The sequence below is a fragment of the Mobula birostris genome, chromosome 8 (assembly GCF_030028105.1).
Source record: "Mobula birostris isolate sMobBir1 chromosome 8, sMobBir1.hap1, whole genome shotgun sequence".
NCBI classification, from domain to species: domain Eukaryota; kingdom Metazoa; phylum Chordata; class Chondrichthyes; order Myliobatiformes; family Myliobatidae; genus Mobula; species Mobula birostris.
Window position 1 is genome coordinate 135426549 of NC_092377.1, and position 27822 is coordinate 135454370.

Sequence of the window (27822 nt, forward strand, 5' to 3'; positions counted from 1 at the left end):
TTTATATACATCACAAACAGCAGAGGTACTAGTGAGGCTGCACCTGGAGTACTGTGTGCAGTTCTGGTCTCCATACTTGAGGAAGGATATACTGGCTTTGGGGGCACTGCAGAGGAGGTTCACCAGGTTGATTCCAGGGATGAAGGGGTTAACCTATGAGGAGAGATTGAGTCGCCTGGGACTATACTCTCTGGAATTAAGAAGAATGAGAGGGGATCTTATAGAAACATACAAAATTTTGAAAAGGATAGATAAGATAGAAGTAGGAAAGTTGTTTGCATTGGTAGGTGAGACTAGAACTAGGGGACATTGCCTCAAGATTCAGGGGAGAAGATTTAGGATGGAGATGAGGAGAAACTGTTTTTCCCAGAGAGTGGTGAATCTGTGGAATTCTCTGCCCAGGGAAGCAGTTGAGGCTTCTTCACTAAATATATTTAAGATACAGTTAGATATGTTTTTACATAGTAAGGGAATTAAAGGTTATGGGGAAAAGGCAGGTAGATGGAGCTAAGTTTACGGACAGATCAGCCATGATCTTATTGAATGGTGGGGCAGGTTCGATGGGCCAGTTGGCCGACTCCTGCTCCTATTTCTTATGTAATGTAGGTCCCAACAGAGATCACTGCGGCACTCCACTAGTTACAGACCTCCAGCTTGAATAAGTCCCTTCATTCACTACACTCCGTCTCCTACACGCAAGCCAGTTCTGAATCCAAACAGTCAATTTGCCACAGATCCCACGCATCTTAATCTTCTGGATTAACCTCCCATGAGGGACTTTGTCAAATGCCTCACTAAAATCCATACAGACAACAACCACTGCCCTACTCTCATCAATCTCTCTTGTCACCTTGTCAAAAAACTCAATCAAGTTTATAAGGCACCTCTTGCCACGCACAAAGCCATGCTGTCTCTCCCTAATAGGCCATGGGTTTCCAAATGCTCATCTATCCTGTCCCTAAGAATGTTCTCCAGCAATTTCCCTACAACTAATGTGAGACTCACCGGTATATTGTTCCCAAGATTTTTCCTTGTTCCCTTCTTAAACAGAGGTACAACATTAGTCACTCTGTCAGTCCTCTGGGACCAAGCTTGTGGCTAGAGAGGACACAAAGATACTGGTCAAGGGCCCAGCAACCTGGTCTCTTGCCTCCTTCAATAATCTGGGGTAAACCCCATTGGGCCCTGATGACATCCACCTTAATACTCCTTAGGAACAAACACTTTCTCCTTCCTGACCTCTAACTGCCCTAACATAATTAAACACTCAGCACTGATCTCCTGGTCCTCCATATCCTTTTCTTGGTAAATAATGAAGCAAAGTACTCATTAAGTACCTCACTCACATTCTCTGTATATGTTCCTGCTTTATCCTTGAGCAGTCCCACGCTTTCCCTAGTTATCCTCTTGCACTTGATGTACGTATAGAATGCCTTGGAATTGACCTTAGTCCTATCTGCCAAGGACTTTTCATGGCCCTTCTTGGCTTTGCTAATTCCCTACTTTAGTTCTTTTCTAATTTCTTTATCTTGCTCATGTGCTTCATTTGATCCTGACTTCCCAAGCTTTACATACTTTTCCTTTTTCTTCTTGACTAAATCCTCCTCTTGTTGGACTGTCCTCTTGTTGCTGAGGGGAAAAGCCACAAGGGAATCTGTACTGACTTCTTAATCCCTTTACCTCTCCTGGTAGTCACTCGTCTACTCTGGTTGTGACCACCTCTTCAAAAGTCTCGCCTATAATATCTTCAGCCTCCCAAATGATCCTGAGTACAGCCAACTCCAGCCCCAGCTCCTTGACCATTCTGGTACCATTCGGCCAATCACATCCTGGTCTAGTTCTGTGTGATGGGGGAAGGGGGGTGGCAGCTTTCTTTGGCCTTTGATTGTATCCATGGAAACTCCACCTTAATAGTTGGTGGGGAGCTGAGGGTAATACTCCTCTCTCTGACCTGGGCAGTTGGGCAGTGGGAGTAACCTCCCTGAACAACCTCATAGTAAAATGAATGAGAGGGACAATAGGGCAGTGAGGACCATTCCCAAGTGAAAGGCTGCACTTGGTTTCAGCAACTGAGGGTGCACAGGATGAGGGGTGGACAAAATGGGAGGAGATGCCTCGGTACAACTTCCTCATAAAACACCACTGACTGCTGTAAGAGTGTGCATACGTGCGTGCATGTGTACGTGTATGCGTTGGTGTGTACGAGCACATATCGGTGCCTGTGTGTGACAGAAACATGAGACACGCCTCGCAAAGATGCCGGGATGAAACCTGCAAGTACCAGCCTCCGTAGCAGCATCTGTGCAGAACACTGTCAGCAGGGGCCGAGAGGAGGCCGAAGTGGAAGCTCAGTGAAGAAGACTGGTCAGTGCAGTGGCTACCTTACCCACGACCGCGAGCGACGGAGGGCACGGCCAGTACTCTGTCTCGATCTTGGCTGGAGCGTTGGGATCAGGAGGCTGAGCAGCTGGGAACTTTGACGATTCAATGATGATATCCTCAATATATTTGCTCTGTGGAAGTGCAGGTAACGGCTCTGCAACAAGAAAACAAAACAGCCGATGGAATGAGTCCAACAGCACGCACTACACTGGTGGAACAGGCCACTGACAGCAGGAAGAGAGAGGGTATTGGATAATACTCTGGTGAACTTCCAAACCGAATGAAGGTGGGTGAAGGGAAGTGAAAAGAATTTTGTGTTCACTTTGGAAGGTTATTGTAGGGCAATGTAATGGGTGACAGATGACACACATTGTTCATAATGGAAACGGTTCTACATAATTCACAAACAGTCATTGAATTGGTGTGTTCATTTTAAGAGACGATGTCTAACACAATTACGTCGTAATGGAAGGGCTGTGGCTCTCGCATGTCTCAGTCACAAAGTCCTACAATGTACTCAGTGCTCCACTGTCTCAGTAGAATTCTAGGCTGAGCAGGACTTATCATCATTGGCTGCACTAGTATCTGTAGCTGTAGCAGTGGTGGTGGCACCGAGTGTGAGAGTCAGACAGCAATACAGCAAGGACAAGGGCCCTTCAGCTCAACCAGTCCATGCCAGCCACAGTACTTACTCTAGTTCTTCTGCCGCACTCTCAGTATTGAAGGGCTGTTTGTTGTCTGTCCTCAGCGTAACTCCTCCATCATTTCCCTTGCCCTTCCTTCCCCAGAACTGTTTCCTCAGTTCATCCCCTACTGGTTTATGTTCACTTAGACCTCAATCTTCGTTTTCATATACTTAACAGGAATTCAAAATGTCTGCTTTTGTGTTCATGATAGCTTGCCTCCTGAGCTTATTTCCTCCCTTTTGTCCTCCGTCACTGGATTCTGAACTGACCCCAAACTTTGGCTCCAATGCTGACTCCTGTTCCTTTCAAATGAGTTCCTTGGTCAGCCATGGCTGCCGCATCCCACCCCTCATATCCGCCCCCCCAAAGAAGGTTTCCTCTTCACTCATGCCCATCATGCTGTGTGGTTAGGTACCTCCAAAGCCTGTCACTGCTTGCCAACTGCCACTCCCTCTAATCTGTCTGCCCGACCCACTCAAGACAACTCTTCCCTCGTTCACTGCAATTCCCTTTATTTAAAATAAACACGGGACTTTTTGAACCAAATTTCTCTCTCTCAAAAATCAGCTCAGAAATCCACCTTCCTATGATCACTGCCACCCAGGTGGTCTTTTATCTGCCTCATTATCCATTCTCAAATGTGGTACAACCTGACCCTTCTTTAGCTTTTTTGCAAGCATATCCTGGTGGACCAGAACTGTACATGATACTCCTGATGCACTATCACCAGGGCCCTGGTTAAACTCAATACAAAACCTCAGATAGTAACGTCCTGGTTGCTTGCTGTACCTTCCTGCTGACCCTATACAAGGCCACCCAGACGCCCCTGAGTACCAACTATTTCCAATTACTCACCAGTTATAAAATGACTTTGCTTCTTTTATTTTCTACCAGAATGGATGACCTGATAGTTCCACATCATTCCACACTGGACAGAAACAGGCCCTTCAGTTCACCAGGCCCATGCTAACCAATTCTTGGTGCACAGACCCTGAACAATTAGGATTTCTGAACAATGGGATTGTAGATTATCAGAGGTTTACTGTCATGGGTTACGCTAGTCACCTTCCATCCTGCTGAACTTTGGAAGGTGAATTCACCATCTCCACCTGCAGCTCATTCAAGGCCTTGGGATAACATTCACCAAGTCTTCACCTGTCAGGAACAATAACTCCTCCAATACTGCCTTTCACTGAATGCAATTTGTTTTAGCTCCACTTTCACTCTAGACCTGGTGGCTTCTTCCATGTAGACACACAAAATAAAATTACAGTACAGGTCGACCTTCACTAATCCGGCACCACTGGGACCTGAGGAATACCGGATTAGTGAAAATGCTGAATTACAGAAGGATCACATTAAACATAATCAGTGCCAGATTATCGAAGGAACCGGATTACAGGTAGTCGGATTAGTGAAGGTCGACTGTATAAAAGGAATTAAGGGGGAAAAATGGGTCTTTTAAATCATTACTTTACACCTATGGTTACAGTGCAGAGAAAGGGCAGCTTACTGGTTAAGCCAATTAAACTTATTTTTGAACAGGAATGGTTATCTTCTCCCTCCACCTTTTTATTCTGGCTTTCGACCCCATTTCTTTCCAGCTCTGATGAAGGGTCTCAGCCCAAAACATTGACTGCTCACTTCCCCCCATAGGTGCTGCCCAACCTGCTGAGCTCTGCCAGGTGTGTGTGTGTGTGTGTGTGAGAGAGAGAAACATTAAAAGTAACTCTGCAAATTAAGAAAAGGGAAAGAAGGAAAACGGGATAATAGATTACTTGGTAAGCACTTGTTGTTAAATGAGAGTTGATTGTTAAGAACAGAACTTCCATCAGTAGGAGAGTCCAGAATCCAAGGGTACAGCCTCAGAATAGAGGGATGCCCCTTTAGAACTGAGCTGAGGAGGAATTTCTTCAGTCACGGGGAGGTGAATCTGTGGAATCTGTTGCCAGGGAATGTTGCGGCAGCCAAGCCATTGAGTGTATTAAAGGCATAGATTAATAGGTTCTTGATTGGTAAGCAGGTTATGTGGAACAGGCAAGGGAATGAGGTTTAAAAAATATCATCTATGGTTGAACGGTGGAACAGAATTAAGTGGCCTTATACTGCTCTTATATCTTATGGTTTTAAGGAGTGAGTAAACAGCTTGATCTATTGCAATATACGTTGTTAGGGGTTAGGTTACATCAGGCAGTTCTACGAGGAGATACAAGGAGTTCCTGCAAAGTAAAAGGGTAAGACTGCCAAATCTGGACCCCTGGTTTGCAAGAGTCACACATCAGACCACATGCAGCAGAGATCTTGGTATAGAAATAGAAAAATTATGAAAACAATGAGGGTATGAAAAGAAACTTTTTTTTTAAATCCGAAATGTTTTATGTACAAAAGAACAAAAGGGCAACAGAGGAACTGGGGCTAATAGATGGTGACATGTGCAGACATTCTGAATGAAGTTCTACGAGTTTTCATAGAAGAAGCTGTGGTTAAAGCAAATTAAATACCCAGTGAGGGAGCAAAGTAAAAGTGGCAGTATTAAAAGAAGAATAAATCCCCAGCAACACATACAACATGCTGGAGAAATTCAGCAGGTTTGGCAGGATCTAAGGAAATGAATAAAACAGTCAATGTTTTGGGCCAATATCTTTCTTCAGGACTGGAAAGGAAAGGGGAAGATGCCAGAATAAAAAGGTGGTGGGAGGGGAGGGAGGACGAGCCGGAAGTTGTCAGGTGAAACCAGATGGGTAAAGGGCTGGAGAGGAAGGAATCTGAAAGGGGAGGAGAGTGGACCATAGGAGATGGGGGGGAGGGGGGGAGGTCAGGACCCAAGGGGAGGTTGATACACAGGTGAGAAGAGGTAAGAGGCCAGTGTGGGGAATAGAAGAAGGGGAAGGATTTTTTTTGCCAGTAAGGGAAATCGATATTCATGTCATCAGACTAGATGAAATATATCTGGGATTTAGGGGAAGGAACTGGAGCAGCTCTGCCCAGTTTTTCAATTTCCTTCGGCTGCAAGAGTAATGTCAGAGGATAAGAAGACTGGTTAATGTGCCACCATGTGTAAAATGGAAGGCAGGGACATACAAATTAATTACTAGCTGGTTCGTTACATGACAATGATAAGCTAATAACTTGAAGCCTTTCCAAGGGAACATAATTTAGAAAGAAACAGATTAAGTATCTGCAAGTATATATTTGTTAAGGGAAGGTTATATTTGGCCAATTTTACTGAATTCCTTAAGGGAATAGGATTTAATTTCTGCCAAGAGTAGTGGTAGAGACAGATACATTGGATCATCATTGGAAGGAAAAAAATTTCAGGGCAATGGAACTAGCTGGATTGACTTGCACAAATCTGGCACAGTCTTGATGGGCCAAATGGCCTACTCCCATGCTGTAACCACACTATAACTGTGTGGTCTCCACACAGGAAGGACAACACGATCAATCCAGTGAACAGATATAATAACGCACACTTCCACAAGCATTTGATAATGCCCCTCATGGGAGATGTTTGGTTAAAAATGAAGCACATGCAATCTCCGAGCCAAGGGGTGATGAATCACAATGGTGAGCCACTGAAATTTGTTAGATAAATTTAACACTTCCATGTTTCCACAGATACAAACAGATTATGGTTTGCAGTGCAGATGGAAATATTAAAAAGAGGCATCAATGGATAAAGGGGATGGTCAGATCCATGGGAAATGGCCATTCAGTTAGGGGTCCATGTCCATGTGCACGTGCACGTCCACACACATGATCAAAGCCTGGTTAGTCCTCATGTGGATCGTTGTGCTCACTTCTGGGCACTACACCTCCAATGTGAGACCTTAAATCTTGGAAAGATTATGGTACTTATTGACTGGAATAATGCCTGGGCTCATGAGGGAGTAGGATAACACAAGTTTGGTAAGCTTAGGACATCACTTAACTAAAGCCCAATGATATAAACAGAGCACGTCGGGATGGCAGACAGAAATTGTCTTTGTTGGCTGAGTTCAGGAGGTCTCAGAAATAGGGGGAAATTACCCTGAAAGGGCATTTCACAGGAAGGTTTCAAAACAATTGTATCAGGAAAAGGGGGGAAGAAATGTTTTAACTCACCAAGTTGAGGTTGGGTCTGGTACTTACTTTAAATTAGGTTTACTGAAAGGTATTAAGGGTGCTTGTGTATAAATGAGACACAGACCAGGAATGACCACACGGAAGGCGACAACAGGCTCAAGGGACTGAAACCCTCACCACCTGAACTGATCAGATACATTCAGGGGAATATGAATATATACATATATAGCTAGCACAGGTTCCTCTGATGATATACTTGATGCCGTACAGAACACACCACAATTACCCATTTCATTGCACCAAAGTGGACACAAAGGGATGCTCTGGTAGAAAATATGTGCAACGAGTTCAGCACCAACAGCAAGAGCCCAATATTCCAAGTATAGACTATGTTTTGAATGATTCATATACATGCTGTCACAAGACAGGTTGTCTGGAGATTTCTGTGGGTCAAAGGGACAGACTGTGATTTGATGAGTTTCAGGGAAAGAGTGCCAGAGTGGGGAAGAAACATTTTGTAGCTCTGAGCCCAGTATCCCAGCGCGAGGGCAGTTACAGTAAATTTATGGAGAACGATTGTGGGCGCCAACCTGACATGATTTCGAACCCTGTTCACTGCAGCTGGTGGGACAGCCCAGCCATGGTGAAAGCTCTCAGTAGTAAGGTGTTCCAGCAAGGGCGAGAGTTTGACGTGGTTGCACTGGATGGTGAGGGCGTGGAGCACAATAGTAACAAAAACAGTAAATGAAAAGTTAGTGTGAAACAAAAGAGAGATTACCGTTCTGTTTGTAGATCGGCCGCTTTCTGTACATGTTGGTGCCGATATCTGGAACAAATCAGAGCAGGAACAAGTGAAGGCATCAAACTTGCTGCTAGAAGCTCACTCCCTCTGCTCAGTCACACATTCCATCAATTCCCCCAGAGTTACATAAACCGTGCAGGAATACTGAGGCATCTTCAACACAACTGATGAGGATAACGGTGAAGGAGGCAAACTAATTGTTTTAGAAGTTTTGCATAGATTTGGCATGTCACCAAAATCTCTGACAAACTTCTATAGATGCACAGTGGAGATTATCCCAACTCGCTGCATCATGGCCTGGAATGGAAACACCAATGGTCAGGAATGGAAAAGACCACAGAAAATGGTGGGTACAGCCCAGTCCATCACAGACAAAGCTCTCCCCACCATTGAGCACATTTACATGGAGGACCGCCACAAGAGAGCAGCATCCATCATCAAGGACCCCCACCATCCAGGCCACGTCCTCTTCTCACTGCTACCAGTGGGCAGAGGGCACAGAAGCCTTAGATTTCACACCATCAGGTTCAGGAACAGTTTTACCCTACAATCACCAGGCTCCTGAACCAGCGTGGATAATTTTACTCACCACAACTCTGAGCTAACTCTACAACCTACAGACTCATTTTCAAGGAATTGCTACAATCATTCTCAGTGTTATTTTTACTTGCAAAGTTTGTCTTTTGCACAGTCTTTGTTCACAAACAGATTTCCGTAAAGTTCTGTTGTATTTCTTTTTTCCCTGTATATGCCTGCAAGCAATTGAATCTCAAGGTAGTATATGATAGTATTTATATGGTGACTCTGTGGAATTCACAGCATTCATGAAAACCAATTTCCCCCGGGATCAATAAAGTATGACTATGACTATGACATACAGTGGTGTGATGATGGCTAAGTCATTGGGTTTATTTAATACAGAAGTTGCTAGGTTCTTGATTAAAAAAGGTGTCAAAAGTTACAGGGAGAAGACAAGAAAATGGGGTTGGGAGCAAAAATTAATCAGCCATGATTGAATGATGGAGCAGACTTGATGGGCCAAATGGCCCAATTCTGCTCCAAAGTCTTCTGGTCTTCACACAAGTACCAACTGCGTCAGCTCGCCATTGCCATCTCTTGGCCAATTTAAGGAATGGTAATGAATGCTAACAATTGCAAATAAAACGAGCACGGTAAAATGCATTTGGGAATTTGGTGATGGATTATTAGATATTCTGAAGTATTGGATGTTATTCCATGAATGTTCCATCATATATATATAATTATTTTTTCCTTTTAAGTGTTGTACGGTATGTTATTAACCTTTTCAGTGAATTCTTAGTTTAACTTTAAAGGAAGCACAGGAACTAGGTCCACACTAGGTGGATGGGGAACTCAGGGATATCACTGACAATCAGTGGAGTCTTTTAGAATGCATCATTCTGGGCAGCCACACCTTTTATTTCATTCTGCTCTTACAACAGAGCCAGATGCAGAAACATCTGGATTTCCAAATACTAGGATAATGGGCCAGAGTTTTACTGTATTCTGGAGAAAATATGATGGAACTAATTCTAAGTTTGACAGCCGATGCTGCAGGGGCATCTGCACCAGACTTCGAGGCGAGTGGTCCCAGGTTCAAATCCAGCTAGCAACTCGGCCTCGTTAAAAAAAACAGACAAATGCTAAAGAAATAGCAAGGTTGCTGCCCAATGCACCACAATGAGAGGAACAACATTTCTAAATTAGAAATAAAGCTAACACAACAGCAGTTTCAGCTCTTATTCAGTCTCATGGTACTCAGCAGGATTCCAACACAAGACAGAAACTGTGTACACAAGGCGTTGGAGCCTTTGAGGTGGTGCACCAGTACCTCCCGCTCTAGGACAAAAAGTTAAATAAAGACAACATTTTCCTTCTCATATAAATTTTGTAGCATCATGTAACAATTCTCCTGTGACCCAAATAATATTTATATAAAATCACTGAAATAGTTCATGTTGTGTTATTGGTGTTTATGGAACTTTGGGTTGTTATGCTTCCTAATGGCCACACCTTAATGAACAATGATTTCAAAGTTCAAGGTTCAAATTTCAAAGGATGAACTTTGAACTTATGTGAACCTTTAATGCAACAGCATTCCAAGAGCCTCCACGGTGCATACCAAATAAAATGTGACATTAAATCACATGAAATAGTGGTGGAACAAAGCCCATAAGCCTGATCAGTGGTGGGTTTTCAGGATGTCTTAATGGAGTAAAGAGAAGTAGCAAGAGGTTTAGGAAGGATATTCTGGTGCTCAGGCCTTGAGAGTCCAAGGACTGGTTGACACTAAAATCAGGTTAAACAAGGTGCCACAATTTAAAGTAATGCATCAAAAGCAGACCCTTCATCCCCGAGGATATGCATTCCCATCCAATAGTAACAGTTGCAGAATTTCTTTAGCCAGAGGGTGGTGAATCTGTGGAATTCACTGCCACAGATGCCTGTGGAGGTCAAGTCATTGAGCAGAGGTTGACAGGTTCTTGATTAGCAAGGCTGTCAAAAGTTACAGGGGGAAGGCAGGAGAACGGAGCTGAAAGGGAAAATAAATCAGCCATGATCGAATGGCAAAGCAGACTCGATGGGCTAAATGGTCAAAATTGCTCCTATGTCTTATGGCTGACTGTTAACCTCAGTTGCAGTATGCAATGAAGATCACATCCCTTTAATCTATTACTTTCTAACAATCTACTCCTCTGAGTAGTGAATTCATTCAGTAGCTAAACCCCTTCAGTGGGGGAGTTTGGAGGATTCGCTATGGATGAAGAAAGTTCTTCCCATCCCTGTCCTGAATGTCCAAACTTTTATTTTGAAACGGTGACTCTGGACACCAAACCTGGGGAATGAATATCACCCCACATCTATCCTGGAAACACTAAGAATTTTGTAACTTCCAGTGAGGTTTTCTGAATGCTGGTCAATACCGGCCCAGCCTGCTCAATCTCTCCTCATTCAGCATCACCCCCAGCACAGCACAGACAGTGCGGGCTGGAGGGCCTGTTCCCGTGTGTTCACTGTTACATCACCAACCCAGGAATGAGTCTGGTAACTCTTCGTGGTGCTTTCTTGTGTGAAAAGATCTTCTCTTAAATCAGGAATCCATAATGGTAAGGTACAGGTTTCCGCTCAGTGCTGAGGCACATCTGATTGTACTGAGACTGTGATGCTGCTATAGAAATACCAGTCATTATTATGCAGTGTTTAGAAATACCAGTCATTATTACACAGTGTTTTGTGTCTTTGCCAAAAATATGAAAGTCACGATGCACTTGAGTCATTCTCTGAGTATTCATTCCTCAGCTTGAAAGCACGCTGTGGAATGCAAGCTGGAGCTCTGAGTTGTTTAACCTTCTCCTTCTCGTTGTCCACTGTATGTCGGATATACTTTGTGAAACACCAGGGGCTCCTCTGAATAAAGTACAAAATACTGAAGAGAGGAAAGCAGACATGACAGTGGGAGAGTGAAACCCACAGCAAAAGTCCTTATTGGAGCAGATTTCCAGACTGTAGCTTACTCACACTCAAAGTAACATACTCACTTTTTCCAATACTTAATTGATTACTTTTTACTCATTGCAAATCAAGTACATTGGATTCACTGATAAATATAACCCAACAGTTCAGTAAAAAGTAGTGTGATGAGGGTGTGGGTGTGTAAGGGCCCTACCAGGTCTGTGGAAGTGATGTGGGAGGCTCCCAGTGGACGTGTAACCACGGCGACTGCATGCTGATCCCATCGAAGACGTTGGAGACTTTTCATCCGCCCAATCCCGACACTCCTTGTACATCACATACTGAAAGGTAAGAGGGTGGAATTAGAGCTGCACCTTTACTTTCTGCTCCACTGTTGGAGACAAAGCTGTGCCTCGGTGGACACACTGCGAGTCAATCCATGGCAACTGACCACAGAGTCACAGGGTAAGACAGCACAGAAATGGTAAAACTGATCCATGCCAATCAAGATGCCCACCTGTCTGCACTTATCTCATATCAAGTCAAGTCAAGTCAAGTCACTTTTTATTGTCATTTCAACCACAACTGCTGGTACAGAACATTGTAAAAATGAGACGTTTTTCAGGATCATGGTGCTACATGAAACAATACAAAAACTACACTGAACTACGTAAGAAAAAATACAAAAACTACACTAGACGACAGACCTATCCAGGACTGCATAAAGTGCACAAAACAGTGCAGGCACTACAATAAATAACAAACAAGACAGTAGGCACAGTAGAGGGTATAGTAGGTTGGTGTCAAGCCAGGCTCTGGGTATTGGGGAGTCTGTTGGCTTGGGGGAAGAAACTGTTACATAGTCTGGTCGTGAGAGCCCGAATACTTTGGTGCTTTTTTCCAAATGGCAGGAGGGAGAAGAGTTTATATGGGGTGTGCGTGGGGTCCTTCATAATGCTGTTTGCTTTGAGGATGCAGCGTGTGGTGTAAATGCCTGTGATGGCGGGAAGAGAGACCCCGATGATCTTCTCAGCTGACCTCACTATCCGCTGCAGGGTCTTGCGATCTGAGATGGTGCAATTTCTGAACCAGACAGTGATGCAGCTGCTCAGGATGCTCTCGATACAACCCCTGTAGAATGTGGTGAGGATGGGGGTGGGGGGGTGGGAGATGGACTTTTCTCAGCCTTATCCCACCCCCAAAATCTTTTCTACCCACTTACCCGCCCAAGTACCTTTTAGGGCCCCAGGAGAGATTAGTGGTTAGCGCAATACTATTACAGCTCAGGGTGTTGGAGTTTGGAGTTCATTTTTATGTTCTCCCTGTGACCGTGTGAATTTCCTCCGGGTGCCCCGGTTTCCTCCCACAGTTCAAAGATGTACCAATAAGTAGGCTAATTAGTTATTGTATATTGTCCTGCGATTAGGCTAGGGTTTAAATACAGGTGGGTTGCTGGTGGTGTGGCTCATTGGGCCTGAATGGCCTGTTCCACACTGCATCTCTAAATGAAGAAAATGCTCTTAATGTACCTGGCTCAAATACTTCCACTGGCAGCTCGTTCCCAAAACTTCTACTGGCAGTCATTCCCAAAAATTCCACTGGCAGCTCGTTCCCAACCACTTCCACTGGTAGCTCATTCCAAACACAGACCACTCTCTTTCTGAATGTTGCCCCTCAGTTTCCTATTAAATCTCTCCACTTTCTTAACATACAACTATGCCCCTGATTCCCATAACCCTGAGAAAAAAGACTTGTATGCATTCACCCCATCCTCACCCTCTTGATTTTACATACCTATATAAGATCACCCATCATTCTCCGATGCCCCAATGAGAACAGTCTCAATCTGTTCAACTTCTCTCCATAACTCTGTCCAAGCAACATCCTTGTAAATCTCCTCCGCATTTCTTTCCTACAGCAGGGTGACCAAAACTGAACACAATATTCCAAATGCAGACTCACCAATATCTTGTACGACAGCAACTCAACATCCCAACTCTTCCTAGAGACGCTGTCTGGCCTGCTGCGTTCACCAGCAACTTTTATGTGTGTCCCAACTTTTACACTCAGTCCCCTGACTAATGAAGGCCAGTGTGTCAAAAGTCTCTTCACCACTCTGTCTATAGTTATTAGCCCTCAACCATCAAGTTCTTGAACCAGAGCAGATAACCCCACTCACCCCAACATGGAACTGATCCACAACCTTTGGACTGACTTTCAAGACTCTACAACGCATGTTCTCAATGTTATTTATTAATTTTTTTTGTATTTGCACAGGTTGTTGTCTTTTGCACATTGGTTGTTTGTCTTTGTTGTGTATAGTTTATCATTGATTCTATTGCATTCCCATGTATTTTCTGTGAATGCCCGCAAGAAAATGGGTCATATGGTGACATGTAACTCAGGCCCTCAAGCCCTGGCAACACACTTATAAATTTTCTCTGCACTCTTCCAAACTAACTAATACCTTTCCTGTAGGTAAGTAACCAGAACTGCACACGATACTCCAAATTGGGCTCACCAACAGTTAAGACTTAACGACCGTTAAAGACCTGTGGCTCAGGTTCAAGGGAGCAATGATGTAATCTAGATTCCATCCTTCATGCTTGTTAGTTTCATCAGAGTCAATCACCCTACTTATCATCTTACCTCAGGGTAGGTGAGAGGTGACATTGGTCGTGGAGAATGTTGGCGCTGCCAAAAGAAATGATTAAAATATTAAGACACATACAAATAAAACAACTCATGTGAAACAAAGGCCCTAAATCACTACTAACATTTGAATGGGGCAAAGTGATGTTTCAAAGGTGGTTACATTATATAATCCCGGAGGGTACAAGGAGGACGCTTCCCTGGTTGGAAGTCTGAAGCCAGAACTACTGTCTCATGTCAGGAATTAGTCCTAACAGGGTTACTAGGATGGTAATGGAACCAGGCAGTTTAGCAGAGGCTTCTAGATAGACACATGAATATGAGGGGGACGGAGGGATATGGAGAAGGACATTTAGTAGAAATTGCCATCAAGATCAGCACAATATTGTGGGCCAAATGGCCTGTGCTTCACATGTTCTATGTGTCCACTTAGATTTATGCTGTTTATAGAGCCATAGAAAAGTACAGCACAGCCCTTTGGCCCATCTAGTCCGTGCCAAGCCATCTAAACTGCCTACTCCCATTGACCTGCACCAGGACCGTAGCTCTCCATCTATGTACCTATCCAAACTTCTCTTAAATGTTGAAATCGAGCTTGCATGCACCACTTGCACTGGTAGCTCACTCCACACTCTCATGGCCCCGAGTGAAAGTTTCCCCTCATGTTCCCCTTAAACTTTTCACCTTTCACCCTTAACCCATGACCTTTAGTTGTCATCCCATCCAACCTCAGTGGAAAAAGTCGGCTTGCATTTACCCTAACTATACCCCTCATAATCTTGTATACCTCCATCAAATCTCCTCTCAATCGCCTACATTCCAAGGGATAAAGTCCAAACCTATTCAATCTTTCCTTATAACTCAGGTCCTCCAGACCCAGCAACATCTTTGTAAATTTTCTCTGCACTCTTTCAACCTTACTTACATCTTTCCTGCAGGTAGGTGACCAAAACTGCACACAATACTCCAAATGAGGCCGCACCAATGTCTTACACAACTTCAACATGCTGTTTTACTTTTCCCTGCTATTTGTTTGTGAGAACCCTCATACACTTGTTTCTCCCATCTGTAATCCCACTCATTAATGAAATCCTGCTCTGAGAATTTCCTGTGCGTGAGGCTGGTGGAACACGTGCAGTTGTTGGTGTTAGGACAGAATGATTCATGAACCAGCGCCCCCCCCCCCCCCCCCAGTCCAATGACCTGAGCTTCACACAGCAGGGGAACTAATAACCAATTCATTCTGCTCTACCAAATAGAGAGGTTGAAGGAGTACCTCCACAGAGCCCTGGACCTCTGGCCTGTCTGCATACATGTAGCTGTAATGTGGTTCAAAGATCATCAGATCTGGGCGCTCAATCTCCAGAATCGCCTTGTCTTTGGGAATTGCAGCCAGCTCCTTGTAGGGCAGTGCTTGCTTGTCCAATTTAGCCTGAAGATCAAAAGGACAGGACAATTACAGCACCTCACCGGCTGGTTTAACTGAAATTATGTCGTCCTTCAGCAGCTTAGTGCATGCCTTTACATTCCTCACCACCACTCGCTCCCAGCTGTATCTACATGATAATGGACCGGAAGGACGGCAAGGACGGAATGTCATCAACTTACACAACACTGAAACAGGCCCTCCAGCCCACTAAGGCCATGCAGACTATCATACCCATCTATACCAATTCCATTTACCAGCACACGGTCTCTAGCCTTGCACACCTTGGTGATCCAAGTGCTTGTTCAGATATTTCTTAAATGTTGTAAGGGTGCATGCCTCCTTCTCTCCCTCAGATTCCAGCGGCCGTCCCTCCTCCCCCAAGTCAAAAGGATCTTCCTTAGACCCTTTCTAAACTTTTTACCCTTCACCCTAAATTTATGACTTCCAGTGTTAGATATCCCCACCAGGGGGAAAACTTTGTTAATATCGATCCCTCATGGTGATGTTCACCGCTGTCAAGTCTGCCTTCAGTCTCTACCACTCCTGTGAAAAGGGACCCAGCCTCTCCAGTCATTCCTTACAACTGAGACACTCCACCTCAGGCAACAGCCTGGTGAATCCCTTCTCCACCCTCTCCACTGGAATCACGTTATAGAGTCATAGAGAAGTACAGCACAGAAACAGGCCCTTCCTGTAGCATGCCGATCAGAAACGCACTCAGTACTGTGTACCGAGGTTTGACTAAATTATACCATAAGCTCCCGGCTCTTTGATTCTGTGTCTCAAAAAATGGAGGCAAGTATCCAATGGGTCTCCTTCACTACCTTATCTTTGTAGTCTCAATGAGACTGCCTCTGATCCTTCTAAACTTCAGAGGATACAGGTCGAGTCTGCTGAATCTCTTCTCCTGTGAGAAATCAGCCTTCTCTGGGGTCAGGCTGGTAAGCCTTCTCTGCAATACCATAAGACTATAAGATATAGGACCAGAATTAGGCCATTTGGCCCATCGAGTCTGCTCTGTCATTTCATCATGGCTGATCCATTTTCCCTCTCAGCCCCAATCTCCTGCCTTCGCCCTGTATCCCTTCAGGCCCTAACTAATCAAGAATCTATCAACCTCTGCCTGTGGCCTCCACAGCTGCCTGTGACAATGAGTTCCACAGATTCACCACGCTCTGGCGAATGAAATTCCTCCTCATCTCCATTCTAAAAGGGCACCCCTCTATTCTGAGGCTGAGTCCCCGGGTCTTAGACTCTCTCATCAGAGGAAACATCCTCTCCACATCCGCTCTTTCGAGCAGTGACGAGAATACACATAGATAAGATGTTAGCTGTCCTGTGTGATCAGCAGTTAGTCTGCCACCTGTCTTCAAGAGAGAGATAAGGAACACAATGAAACAGCATCTGGAGATGTGTAATGAAGGGACGGGAGAGAGAGAGAGCTGTCTGGAGCGGCTCCCCCTTTGAACCCTGAACTGTTTGAAGTGATGGACAGGCGATACCCCAGCAGGGGGATAAAAAGGGAGGACACACGAAACCCGAGGTAACGAGACCCTGGAAGCGGTGCACCTCTCACGAGTTGGTGGGAAGTACCGGACAACGCACAGGGTGGAAAGGTACGATCAGCGGGAACCCGGTGTGTGTCCGCCCTTGCTTGGGTGCCGAGTTCACTGCAGGGGATCTACCGCATCTGGAGGAGGGGTCACAGTCGGTGACCTCAGGTGACATCACCAAGGACCTGCCCAAAAGCTGCTTGTGAGCCATATCGCCGGTCTGTGAGTGGAAGCCGTTTCTGAATGATCAGTCGTTCCCGTTCTCTCTCTCTCTCCCCCCCCACGTTGTCCATCGCCATGGCAACGATTACTGCGAACTGAACTACTAAATTGGACTGAACTTTGTGTCACTTTGAAATTGGTCATTTACCCCTAGACAATGATAGAGCTTGATTGATGCTGTTATCTTAATTCTGTGCACGTGTGTGGTTATCATTGCTGAACTGTTGCATTTATTATCCTTTCGATTACTGTGTTGCTTGTTTCTTTAATAAAACTTTCTTAGTTCTAGTAATCCAGACTCCAACTGAGTGATCCATTTCTGCTGGTTTGGCAACCCAGTTACGGGGTACGTAACAGAGCCCTTTCAACATTTGACAGATTTCAATGAGTCACCCCTCTTTCTTCTGAATTCCAGTGAGTAGAAGCCCAGAACCATTAAAAATTCTTCATTTGACAAGCCTTCCAATCACAAAAGCATTTTTGTGAACCTCCTTTGAACCCTTTCCAACGTCTGCACATCCCTTCTTAGATAACAGGTCCAAAACTGCTTGCAATACTCCAACTGAGGCCTCAGCAGTGCTTTATAAAGCCTCAGCAATACATCCTTGCTTTTATATCTAGTTCTCTCAAAATGAATGCTAACATCACATTTGCCTTCCTCACCACAGACTCAACTTGCAAAATGAACCTTTAAGGAATCTTACACAGGGATTCCCAATTCCCTTTGCACCACAGATTTTTGAATTTTCTCCCCATTTAGATAATAGTCTACGCTTATATTTCTTCTACCAAAGTGTATGACCATACACTTCCCAACATTGTACAGTATTTCTCTGCCCATTTTCCTAATCTGTCTAAGTCCTTTCATAGCCTTTCTACTTCCTCAGAACTACCTGCCCCTCCACCTATCTTTGTATCGTCGGCAAATTGGCCTAAAGCCATCTATTCTGTCATCTAAATCATTGACATATAATTTAAAAAGAAGTGATCCCAACACAGTGTCCTGTGAAACACCACTAGTCACCGGTAGCCAATCAGAAAAGGCTCTCTTTATTCCCACTCTTTGCCTCCTGCCAATCAGCCACTGCTTTATCCATGCTAGTATCTTTCCTGTTCTAACATGGGCTCTTAGCTTGTTAAGCAGCCTCTTGTGTGGCACCTTGTCAAAGGCCTTCTGCATATCCAAGTACATAACATCAACCAATTCCCCTTTGTCTCTCCTGCTTGTTATTTCTTCAAAGAATTTGAACAGATTTGTCAGGCAAAATTTTCCCTTAAGGAAACCATACTGACTTTGGCCTATTTTATTATGTTCCTCCAAGCACCCCAAGTTACATCCTTAACAATTGACTCCAACATCTTCCCAACCACTGAGGTCAGACTACCTTGCTTATAATTTCCTTTCTTCTGCCTTTCTCCCTTCTTGAAGAGTGGGGTGACATTTGCAATTTTCCAGTCCTCTGGAACAATGCCAGAATCAATTGATTCCAAAAAGATCATAACTAATGCTTCCACAATCTCTTCAGCCTCCTCTTTTAGAATCCAGGAGTGTAGACCACCTGGTCCAGGTGACTTATCTACCTTCAGATCTATCAGTTTCCCAAGAACCTTCTCCCTAGTAATGGCAACTGCGCTCACTTCTGCACCCTGACATGCTTGAACTTCTGGCATACTGTTAATGTCCTCCACAGTGAAGTCTGATGCAAAATACTTATTCAGTTCATCGACCATTTCCTTGTCCCCCATTTCTAACTCTCCAGCATAATTTTCCAGTGGTCCAATATACACTGTCGCCTCTCTTTTACACTTTTTGTATCTGAAGAAACTTTTGGCATCCTCTTCAATATTATTGGCTAGCTTACCTTTGTCTTCCATCTTTTCCTTCTTTATGATGTTTTTAGTTGCTTTCTGTTGGTTTTTAAAAGCCTCCCGATCCTCCAACTTCCCACTAACTTTTGTTGTATTATATACCCTCTCTTTGGCTTTTATGCTGGCTTCTAGTGTCAACTACAGTTGTGTCATCCTGCCTTTAGAATACTTCTTCCTCTTTGGGATGTATGTATCTGCACCTTCCGAATTGCTCCAGAAATTCCAGCCATTGCTGCTTTGCCATTATCCCTGCTAGTGTTCCTGTGTTCCTTTCCAATCAATTTTGGCTAGCTCCTTTCACGTGCCCCTGTAATTCTCTTTACCCCTACTGACCCCACACTCCTCACCAGTCAGGGTGACCAGCTCCATTCACAACCTCCAGGAGCAGTCCCATCTCAGTCCCACTGATCCACCACAGATCAGACCAGAATGATGTTGAGAATGTATCAGAACAGGTGGAAATGTTTTAGGGGCTGAACCAGCTCACAAACACCACCCCCCACTCCCACCACCTGTCCTTCACCTCCTGCCACATCTACAGTTCCCACACACTGGCCTCAGAACCCACACAACCTGAGTGGGCACAAGCTCTCCTTCATCTGGTGGGAGAGCCAAGGTGAAGGGATCTCCAAGGCCAAGTCTTCCTGACAGTGTCACCTTCGCACATTAACTACCACATACAACACATCGTTGAACACCAACAGGGGCAGCTTCCCCCCATCTCCTGTACGTGCCTCGATTATCGTTCTCAAAGTAAGTTGTGTTTTTCCACTTTAAATTACTTTGCTCCTCCCGCACACCTCACTGCCCCACCCCACTTCCCTCACTGCCCTTCCTCATCCCTCACTTCCCCACTCCACTTCCCTCACTGCCCTTCCTGATCCCTCACGAACTTCCTGCACACTGACCCCACACTGCCAGTCTCCCTGCCCCGATGCTGTGGTTGGCTCCACTGCATGTGGGTGTGATGCACCCTGAATGCAGAACATGTGAGATGCTGAGCATCAGGGATTAAGACAAATTCTGACTCACAGGGTCATGGTGCTGGTAGCAGAACCAGAAACGACCTGGGAGGGGAGACACGGCCGCGCCTGAGGAACCAGGACCTGTCCTTCGTTGCTCTCAGAAGCTGCCTGAGTCGACACAGGAGGGCAGCAGGTGCTGAGACATCGGAAGCAAGAAGGGGTGGTATACAGCAGCTGACTCAATGCCCACCCGCTGTTACAATTCTACCTGTTTATATGGAAAGGTCCCGGGAATTCTCTCGGTACTCACACGGATGGCAGAAGCCGGCGATCCTGGAGCACTGCCTGTGTGCTTGGAGGAGACGGTCCCCGTCGAAGTCTGTAGCTGCTGTGGGTGTGAGTGCAGGAAGAGCATTGTGAGGACAGAGAGCAGCAGCACACAGCCAGTAATCCCGATAAAACTCAAAAGACCTTACTTTTAGCCCTTTTAAAAACAGACAAGATATATTTTCTCCTCATTTAGGTGTTCGCAGTTCCTTTACAGATTTATTCTGCTTTGCCACTCAGCATCAGCCTATACGCAGCGTGACTGTGGGTCCAGGACCAGAAAACTTAATTAGCAGTCCCCAGGGCCCTGAGCAACATAGTCCTTATCCCACTGTCTGCAGCATAGGGAAAGAGCAAGCACAGCAGTTCCCAGGTCCTCTGTGTCTCTTACTCTTTTTGCTAAGTCCCACCGTTTGATGTTGATGGAGATAGAGTCATAGGAAAGTACAGCACAGAAAAAGGCCCTTCAGCCCATCTGGTCTATGCCAAACCATTTAAACTGCCTACGCCCTTTGACCTGCACCAGGACCCTACCCTTCCAATAAGTATTGTCAAAACCAGTGCCTACTGACGACAAGACGGAGATATGGTAAATATTATATCAGCCTGGGTCCCTGATATGATTAACATTCACAATAGAACTTCCCTTTAACCATTCAGCTCTTTAACCAACTGGCACAATCCTAATCACTGCAATTTCACAGCACTTTGATCACTTTATACTAAAATGGACTTCATTTTATTTTAAGTTTTTTTGGGGTAAAGGAAGAGTATGATTTTTGTTTTCTTTGTAAATGCTGCTTACATGATGCAATGTGCCTGCAAAACTGCTGCAAGTAAGCTTTTCATTGCACCTGTGCATGCATGTACTTGTGCAAACGACAATAAACTTGATTTTGCAATTCATGCAAGTGTCTCAGTGTTTGTTTAGGTCCCTGTCAGCGTGGGCTATGCTTACATGGATTCAGACCAGCATGTTGGTTTTAACATGGGTCCCTGCAGGTGTGTGTCCCTGCTGGCATGGGTCCAGGCTGGTGTGTGTTAGTTTTAACATGGGTCCCTGCCAGTGCATGTCCCTGTTTACATGGGTCCTTGCCTGCATGTGTCTGTGTTAATATGGGTCCAGGCCAATTTGTGTTAGTTTTAACATGGGTCCCTCCAGGCATGTGTCCCTGCTGGCATGTGTCCATGTTCATACAGGTCCAGGCTGGTGTGTGTTAGTTTTGTTATTCGGATTCCAGTTGGTGCACATCTGGTTACACAGTTTCCCGCTGGAGTGTCAGTATTTACACAGGTCCCCACGGCATATACCTGTGTTTACATGGGTCTCCCCCAGTGTGTGCACCGTTTTATGTGGGTCCCTGGCATGTGTCTGCATTTACACTGGGCCTATCCCCTTCAGGAGGACGTGCCAGCACAATGTAAAGCTGTCACTAATGTTCTCAGTGGGTAACAAATTGCTTCTGGAGATGCTGACTGTAAGAGGATGGCTGGATGAAAAGGGCCCACCTCCTCAGCCGAGGTTTCACAAAAACACAGAGTAAAACAAGACAGAAGAATCTAAACTCCCTGTCCTGAGTATTTCACAACCACAAGCCGACAAAGTTGACAGAAACATACCTTCTGCATGTTGCCTGTAACAGGTTGTCTGTCAAGCCTAAAGAGAGAGAATGGGATAATCAGGAATGATACTTTCACAGATTATGACACATCCACTTGTGTCTGCTGAATCACCTCTCTTCGCTGGGCTCTGCCACTCCTTTTTAAACCACCAGAATTATTGTGACTTAAGGATAAAAGTAAAATATTGAAAAAGCTATTGTAAGCTGTTGCCAGTGTCAGTGTCAAGGGAGAAAGTATTAACATTGAAAATCCTGCACCTACCAGTATCAGGTTAGATGATCAAAATCAATGCATTCTCATAGCCCCATCCTCCTGCTTCATTCTGCACTCAGTAATTCCTTCCTCCCTGTGGGTGGAAACACAGCTTTAGCCTCTACTTTTCTCGTCAATATCTGACTACATTTCACCCACGTGCTCTGCTAGTCTTTCAAGTAAGGGTGAGGCTGGCAGAATTAGGGTACCTTGGGTGATGGGGACTATTGATCCTCAGGGTAAGGGAAGAGGAAAGGATCAGGTACAGGCAGCTGGGACCAAGACAATCTCTTGGGGAGTATAAGGGATGAAGTACACCTTAAAAGGAAATCAGAAGGCCAAAAAAGAGGATAATGGAATATTGTTGGCAATGTTCCATCTAAGGTATGCGCGCACACACGTTTTCCACTACTAGCGCTCAAATGAATTTAAACTGCGCACAAAAGGTTGTCATCCTCTACCTCATTGGCATGTTAAGTATATTTCATGATTGTACACGATCACATTTCCTTTTCTGGTTTCTGCTGTGGGCGGTGTGGACAACGTGGAGTTTGCCATGAACTGTCTGCAGATTTTAGAACTGGCTTATTTACACTGTCTTTATTTAAGAAATTATTTAGTGCGCACACGTTGTTGTCACTGGGCAAAAAATGGTGCAGCACAAGATTTTTTGCACACACTGGTCATTATAAATTAGACGCAGCATTGTTTGCAGGTAAGGCAAAGGAAAATTATAAGAGTTTCTATAAGTCCATTAAGAGCAAGGGGGTAAGTAGGGGGAGAATAATCCTCTTAAGGAACAGTTTGGGCATTTAGGTGTGCAGCCAAAGGAAGTGGGCAGGGTCTTAAGTGAATATTTCTTGTCTGTATTTATCACGGAAAAGGTCATGGAAGCTAGGGGACTCAGGGCAGAGAGCAGGGATGACCTTACAATCATCAACATTATGAAACTGGTGACATTGGCAGTATTGAGGTGCATAAAGGTGGATAAATCCCCAATCTCTGACATAAGTGTACCCTAGGACATTGTGGGGTGCAAAGGAAGAAATGGCTGCCTCCTTGTGAGAGATTTTTGTATCTTCCTTGGCCATGGGTGAGATATCTGAAGACTGCGGGGGGGTGGGGGTGGGGGTTGCTAATGTTGTGCCTTGATTTAAGAAGGTTTGCCAGGGAACTACAGGCCAGTGAGCATAACATAAGTAGTGGGAAAGATTCTGAGAGACAGGATCCACCCGTATTTGGGAAGACTAGCAGGATAGCCAATGACTTTGTCAATGGGAATTAGTGTCTCACGAATATTTCTCACATTGAATCTTGAGAGTTTTTTGAAGTGGTGACCAAAAGAACTGATGAAGGCAGGATGGTAGCTGTTGTCTACATGGACTTGTGCAAGCTCTTTAACAAGATCGCACATGCTGGACTGGTCTAGAAGATCCAGGGTGAGCTTGCTAAGTAAATATAAATATTTATATTTCATTCAATCAGTTTGGTGGATGGAATCAGAGGATGATGGTAGAGGAGAGTTTTTTCAAATTGGAGGCCTGTGACCAATGATGTGCCTCAGGGATCACTGTTGAGGACGCTGTTGTGGGTCATCTATTTAAAGGATTTGGATAAAAATTATTCCCCATGTTTAGTAAGTTTGTGGATGACAGCAAAGAATGTTGTCTGAGGCCACAACAAGATCTAGATCAACAGGGAAAGTGGGAAAAGGGATAGCAGATGGAATTCAACTCAGACAAGTGTGAAATGAAGCATTTTGGAAAGATAAAGTGGGGGAGGACATGTGCAGTGAATGGTGGACCTGGGGAGTATAGTAGAACAGGGAGACTCAAGCATAAAGGTATATAATTCCCTGAAATTGGTGACAGGGTGGTGTGATTTCTAGATGTGATGATGTGTTCTATTTCTAGTCCCAGTTCTGGTTGCTCTTTTATTGTTACTACTACTATGGCAATTTTTGAGTCAGGTGGCCCGCAGGTAATGAACACTGAGCTGAACGGTACTGAAATATGCCTTTCGGGTTTTAGGTTCTCTGCTTTTGATTTTTTTTTTGTTACCGTTTGCGTGTTTTTTTAATGCGTGGGGGGTTGATGATTTTCTTTGATCGGGTTGGTTCCATGGTTCTTTGTTCCTTGACTCTCTGCGGGGAAGACGAACCTCTGCATACATACTTTGATAATAAAAGTACTTTGAACTTTCAAAGAAAGTATTTGGCATGCTGCGTTGGGACATCATGTTACAGCTGTACAGGATGTCTGCTCGCCCTACAGTAGGATGATATGGAGTTAGAGAGGACTCAGAAAAGATTCACAGAAATGTTGCCAGCTCTGTTGGGGAGATGGATAGGCTGGTTTATTCTCACTGGAGTGTAGGAGGCTGAGGGGTGGCCAACTGAGTATCTAAAATTATGGTGGACATAGTAGATAGTAAAAGTCTTCTTCCCCAGGGTGGCAGCATACAAGACCAGAGGGCATAGGTTTAACATGAGAAGAGAAAGATTTAAAAGGCACCTGGGGGGTAAGTTTTTGACACAGAGGATAGATGGACTGAGTAAGTGGTACAGGCATGTACAAGAACAACATCTTTACACATGTTCATGAATGGGAAAAACTGTACAATGGACAGCCCCAAGCCCGGCTGCAAAAGGAGGAGGGTTGGGCATGGTGCTAGCAACCCCATCTCAGAGAAACCCAGTGCTACAGGAATACTAACAGAGGCTCCAAAGAGGAAGGATCTTCTCCTGGAAAATGTGTGAGGTCATGTGGTGATAGTGGAAGCCACAGGGCTGATCAACCTTTGGCCCAGGACTGAGGATTCTGGTCAGCAGTTGTCGGTGGCCTATACCCTAGTAGGGGTGATGGGCTTAAGAAGAGAAGAGAGGAAGAATAGATGGGAAAGGTTTAGAGGTATATGGGCCATATACAGACTAATAGGACTAGCTCAATCAGTATGGAGTAGTTGGGCCAAGGGGCTGTGTAAGGTCATTTTGTCCCAGGTACAGAAACAGGCCCTTCATCCCACCTGCTCACCATTAGATCCTTAGCCCTCTCTGCCTTGGCAAATGAGTTACTTGTCCAGACTTCCTTCCATGCTGCCTTCACCACCTCAGGCATCCCAGTCCAAACCCCCACCACCTTCACAGTGAAAATATTCCCCTTCAGTACCACTCTCAATCTTTCACCTTTGACCTCTGCCCTCTTGTCCAAGGCACCCCCACTGCAGCGAAAAGATTATTTCTATCTACCCTACCTACCCCTCTCATAACTTTGCGTTCCTCCATTCCCTACACTAATCCAATTTGCTAGCCTCCTTATTTCAGGCTTTGTTTTCCTCTTGCTTTAAGAAGACCACTATTATCCTGGTACTGTCACAATGGCGGGGGCTTTGGGAGCAAGGGTGGACCCAAATGCAAGACTCATCTTGTGAGGTTACTTAGATTTAGTTTATTGTTCGATACCAGGAGAGCAAGGCAGGAGCAGGAAATAGCGAACTGGACAAGGACTCAGGGCTACAACTGGGCTGGGACCAAGGGTCTGGGCTTGGACTCGGAATTGGCTCCCAGAACTAGAGGAGACATGAAGAGGCTAGGGTATGGACTCCGAGCCCGAGACTGGGCAAGGACCCAGTACCTGAGTCTTGCCTTGGGCTCAGACCCCAGAATCAGGCATGGACATGACATAGGCTAGGGAGAGGAGGAACATGGAAAACAGAGCCTCGGTCTCGGGAGAGCAGGTACATGGAACCATGGACACATACACAGAACACAGAGTCGGGACCCCTCCTTGGGTACAAGACATAGGGCTGGGACTCACACACAGAACAGAGAGCTGGGACCCCTCCTTGGGTACAGGACATAGGGCCGGGACTCAAGACCCTCTGCGGGGCAATGGCAAGACGGCCTGACCTACCCCATGGAGGTGAGGACAAGACACGACAAGACATGACTCCCCACGGGGCAACGGCAAGACGGCCTGAGTTACCCCACGGAGGCGAGGACAAGACAAGACAAGACAAGACCAACACGAATGAACAACAGACAGTACCTATCTAGCTCCGGTGATGGAACTAGACCGAAGTGCAGGCGGGGGCTGCAGATGAGGGCAAGAGGCGAGAGGGGCAGACAAGGGGGTAGGACAGGAATCACAGACCGCCAGGGCCAGGACTTGACACAGAACTGGGAAGCCGCCAGGGCCAGGACTTGACTTGGAGCCTCCGGGTAGTGGCGAGCTCTTGACTCACCCCAGGAACAGTAGACAGCGGTTCTTGATTCCCTCTGGTGGGTTAACTGACGGACCCACCTCGGTGAGGAAACTTTGCAGGCTCGCTTTGGCGAGGTAATTGGACAGGGTTGCTCCGGTGAGGAGAGGCGAATTAGCGGCACTCGCTTCGGCAGAGACTAGGCTTGCTCCGGCCAGATGACATTGGCACACCGTGACTTTGCAGATGCTCCCGCGCCGAACGGCTGAAAGCTGGAGACTATAAACTACCAGTTCAGCCGAGTGTTAATTGCCTCTAATCACCAAAGTCGAGGGACACGGGAAAACAGGGAATCAACGGTCCGGATCATAACATAAACAAGGTAAATTTAAAGGGATCCCTGATCTGGACCATGACAGGTACCCGAGAAAAATCAGATAACGTGTTTTAATGACTGCCACCCAGTGGCTCTGGCATGCGATATCATGAAGCACTTCAAAAGACTTTAATCATGACACACTTTAATTCCAGCCTTCCAGACAACCACAACCCACTCCAATTTGCCTATTGCCAAAATAGGTCTACAGTGGACACCATCCCCCCGGCCCTGCACTCTTCTCTGGAGCATCTGGACAGTAAAGACACCTACATTGGATGCTGTGGGCAAGAAAGTTCACTAACATCTCTTCTTCCTCAGGTGACTAAAGGTATGTGGCATGTCCCCATCAACCCATACCAATTTTTCATCCATTCACCATAGAAAGCATCTTATCTGGATGCATAACAACTTGGTATGGCAACTGCTCTGCATGTGACCACAAGAAACGACACTGCGCTGTGGACACAGCTCAGCAGATTGCAGGAATCAGCCCCCTCTTTAGGGGCTCTGCCTATACTTCTCACTCCCTCATTAAAGTAACCAGCACAATCAAAGACCCCCCCCACCCACTCTGGACCTTGTCTTCCCCCCTCTCCCATCGGGCAGAAGATAAAAAAGCCTGAAGCATATACCACCAGGCTCAAGGACAACTTCTATCCCACTATAATCGGACACTTGAATGGATCTCTTGTACAATAAGATGGACTCACGGCCTCACAATCTACGTTCTCATCTTGCACTTTATCAGTCTACCTACACTGCACTTTTTCAGTGCTTTTACACTTGAATCAGCATTGGTAAATTGTTTTACCTTGTTCAATACACTGTGTAATGAACTGAACAAGGTGCAAGACCTTCACTGTATCTTGGTACAAATGACAAAAATAAACCAACTCCAATACTGTACCTTGAATTGTCAATAGCGACTCAGAGGCCGCAATC

The 27822-nt window shown here is 45.3% G+C and overlaps 2 protein-coding genes across 9 annotated transcripts in view; both read right to left on the minus strand.

The window, feature by feature from the left end:
* The window catches only part of LOC140201740 (dematin-like), an 83718-nt gene that overhangs the window by 35878 nt on the left and 20018 nt on the right, over positions 1–27822 (minus strand). The window lies entirely within an intron of this gene.
* LOC140201739 (dematin-like) overlaps positions 1–27822 on the minus strand; it is a 72570-nt gene that overhangs the window by 13475 nt on the left and 31273 nt on the right. For 5 of the 8 annotated variants that reach the window (XM_072266345.1, XM_072266342.1, XM_072266341.1 and 2 more), the window contains 8 exons: positions 22311–22395; positions 22047–22083; positions 20410–20487; positions 15338–15493; positions 14059–14103; positions 11624–11750; positions 7912–7959; positions 2387–2536 (listed from right to left, as the gene is read on the minus strand). In XM_072266345.1, the coding sequence (XP_072122446.1) occupies positions 2387–2536; positions 7912–7959; positions 11624–11750; positions 14059–14103; positions 15338–15493; positions 20410–20487; positions 22047–22055 (613 nt within the window). In that variant the 5' untranslated portion in view covers positions 22056–22083; positions 22311–22395. The remainder of the gene's footprint in view (positions 1–2386; positions 2537–7911; positions 7960–11623; positions 11751–14058; positions 14104–15337; positions 15494–20409; positions 20488–22046; positions 22084–22310; positions 22396–27822) is intronic. The other 3 variants (XM_072266347.1, XM_072266346.1, XM_072266349.1) reach the window with 2 other exon arrangements.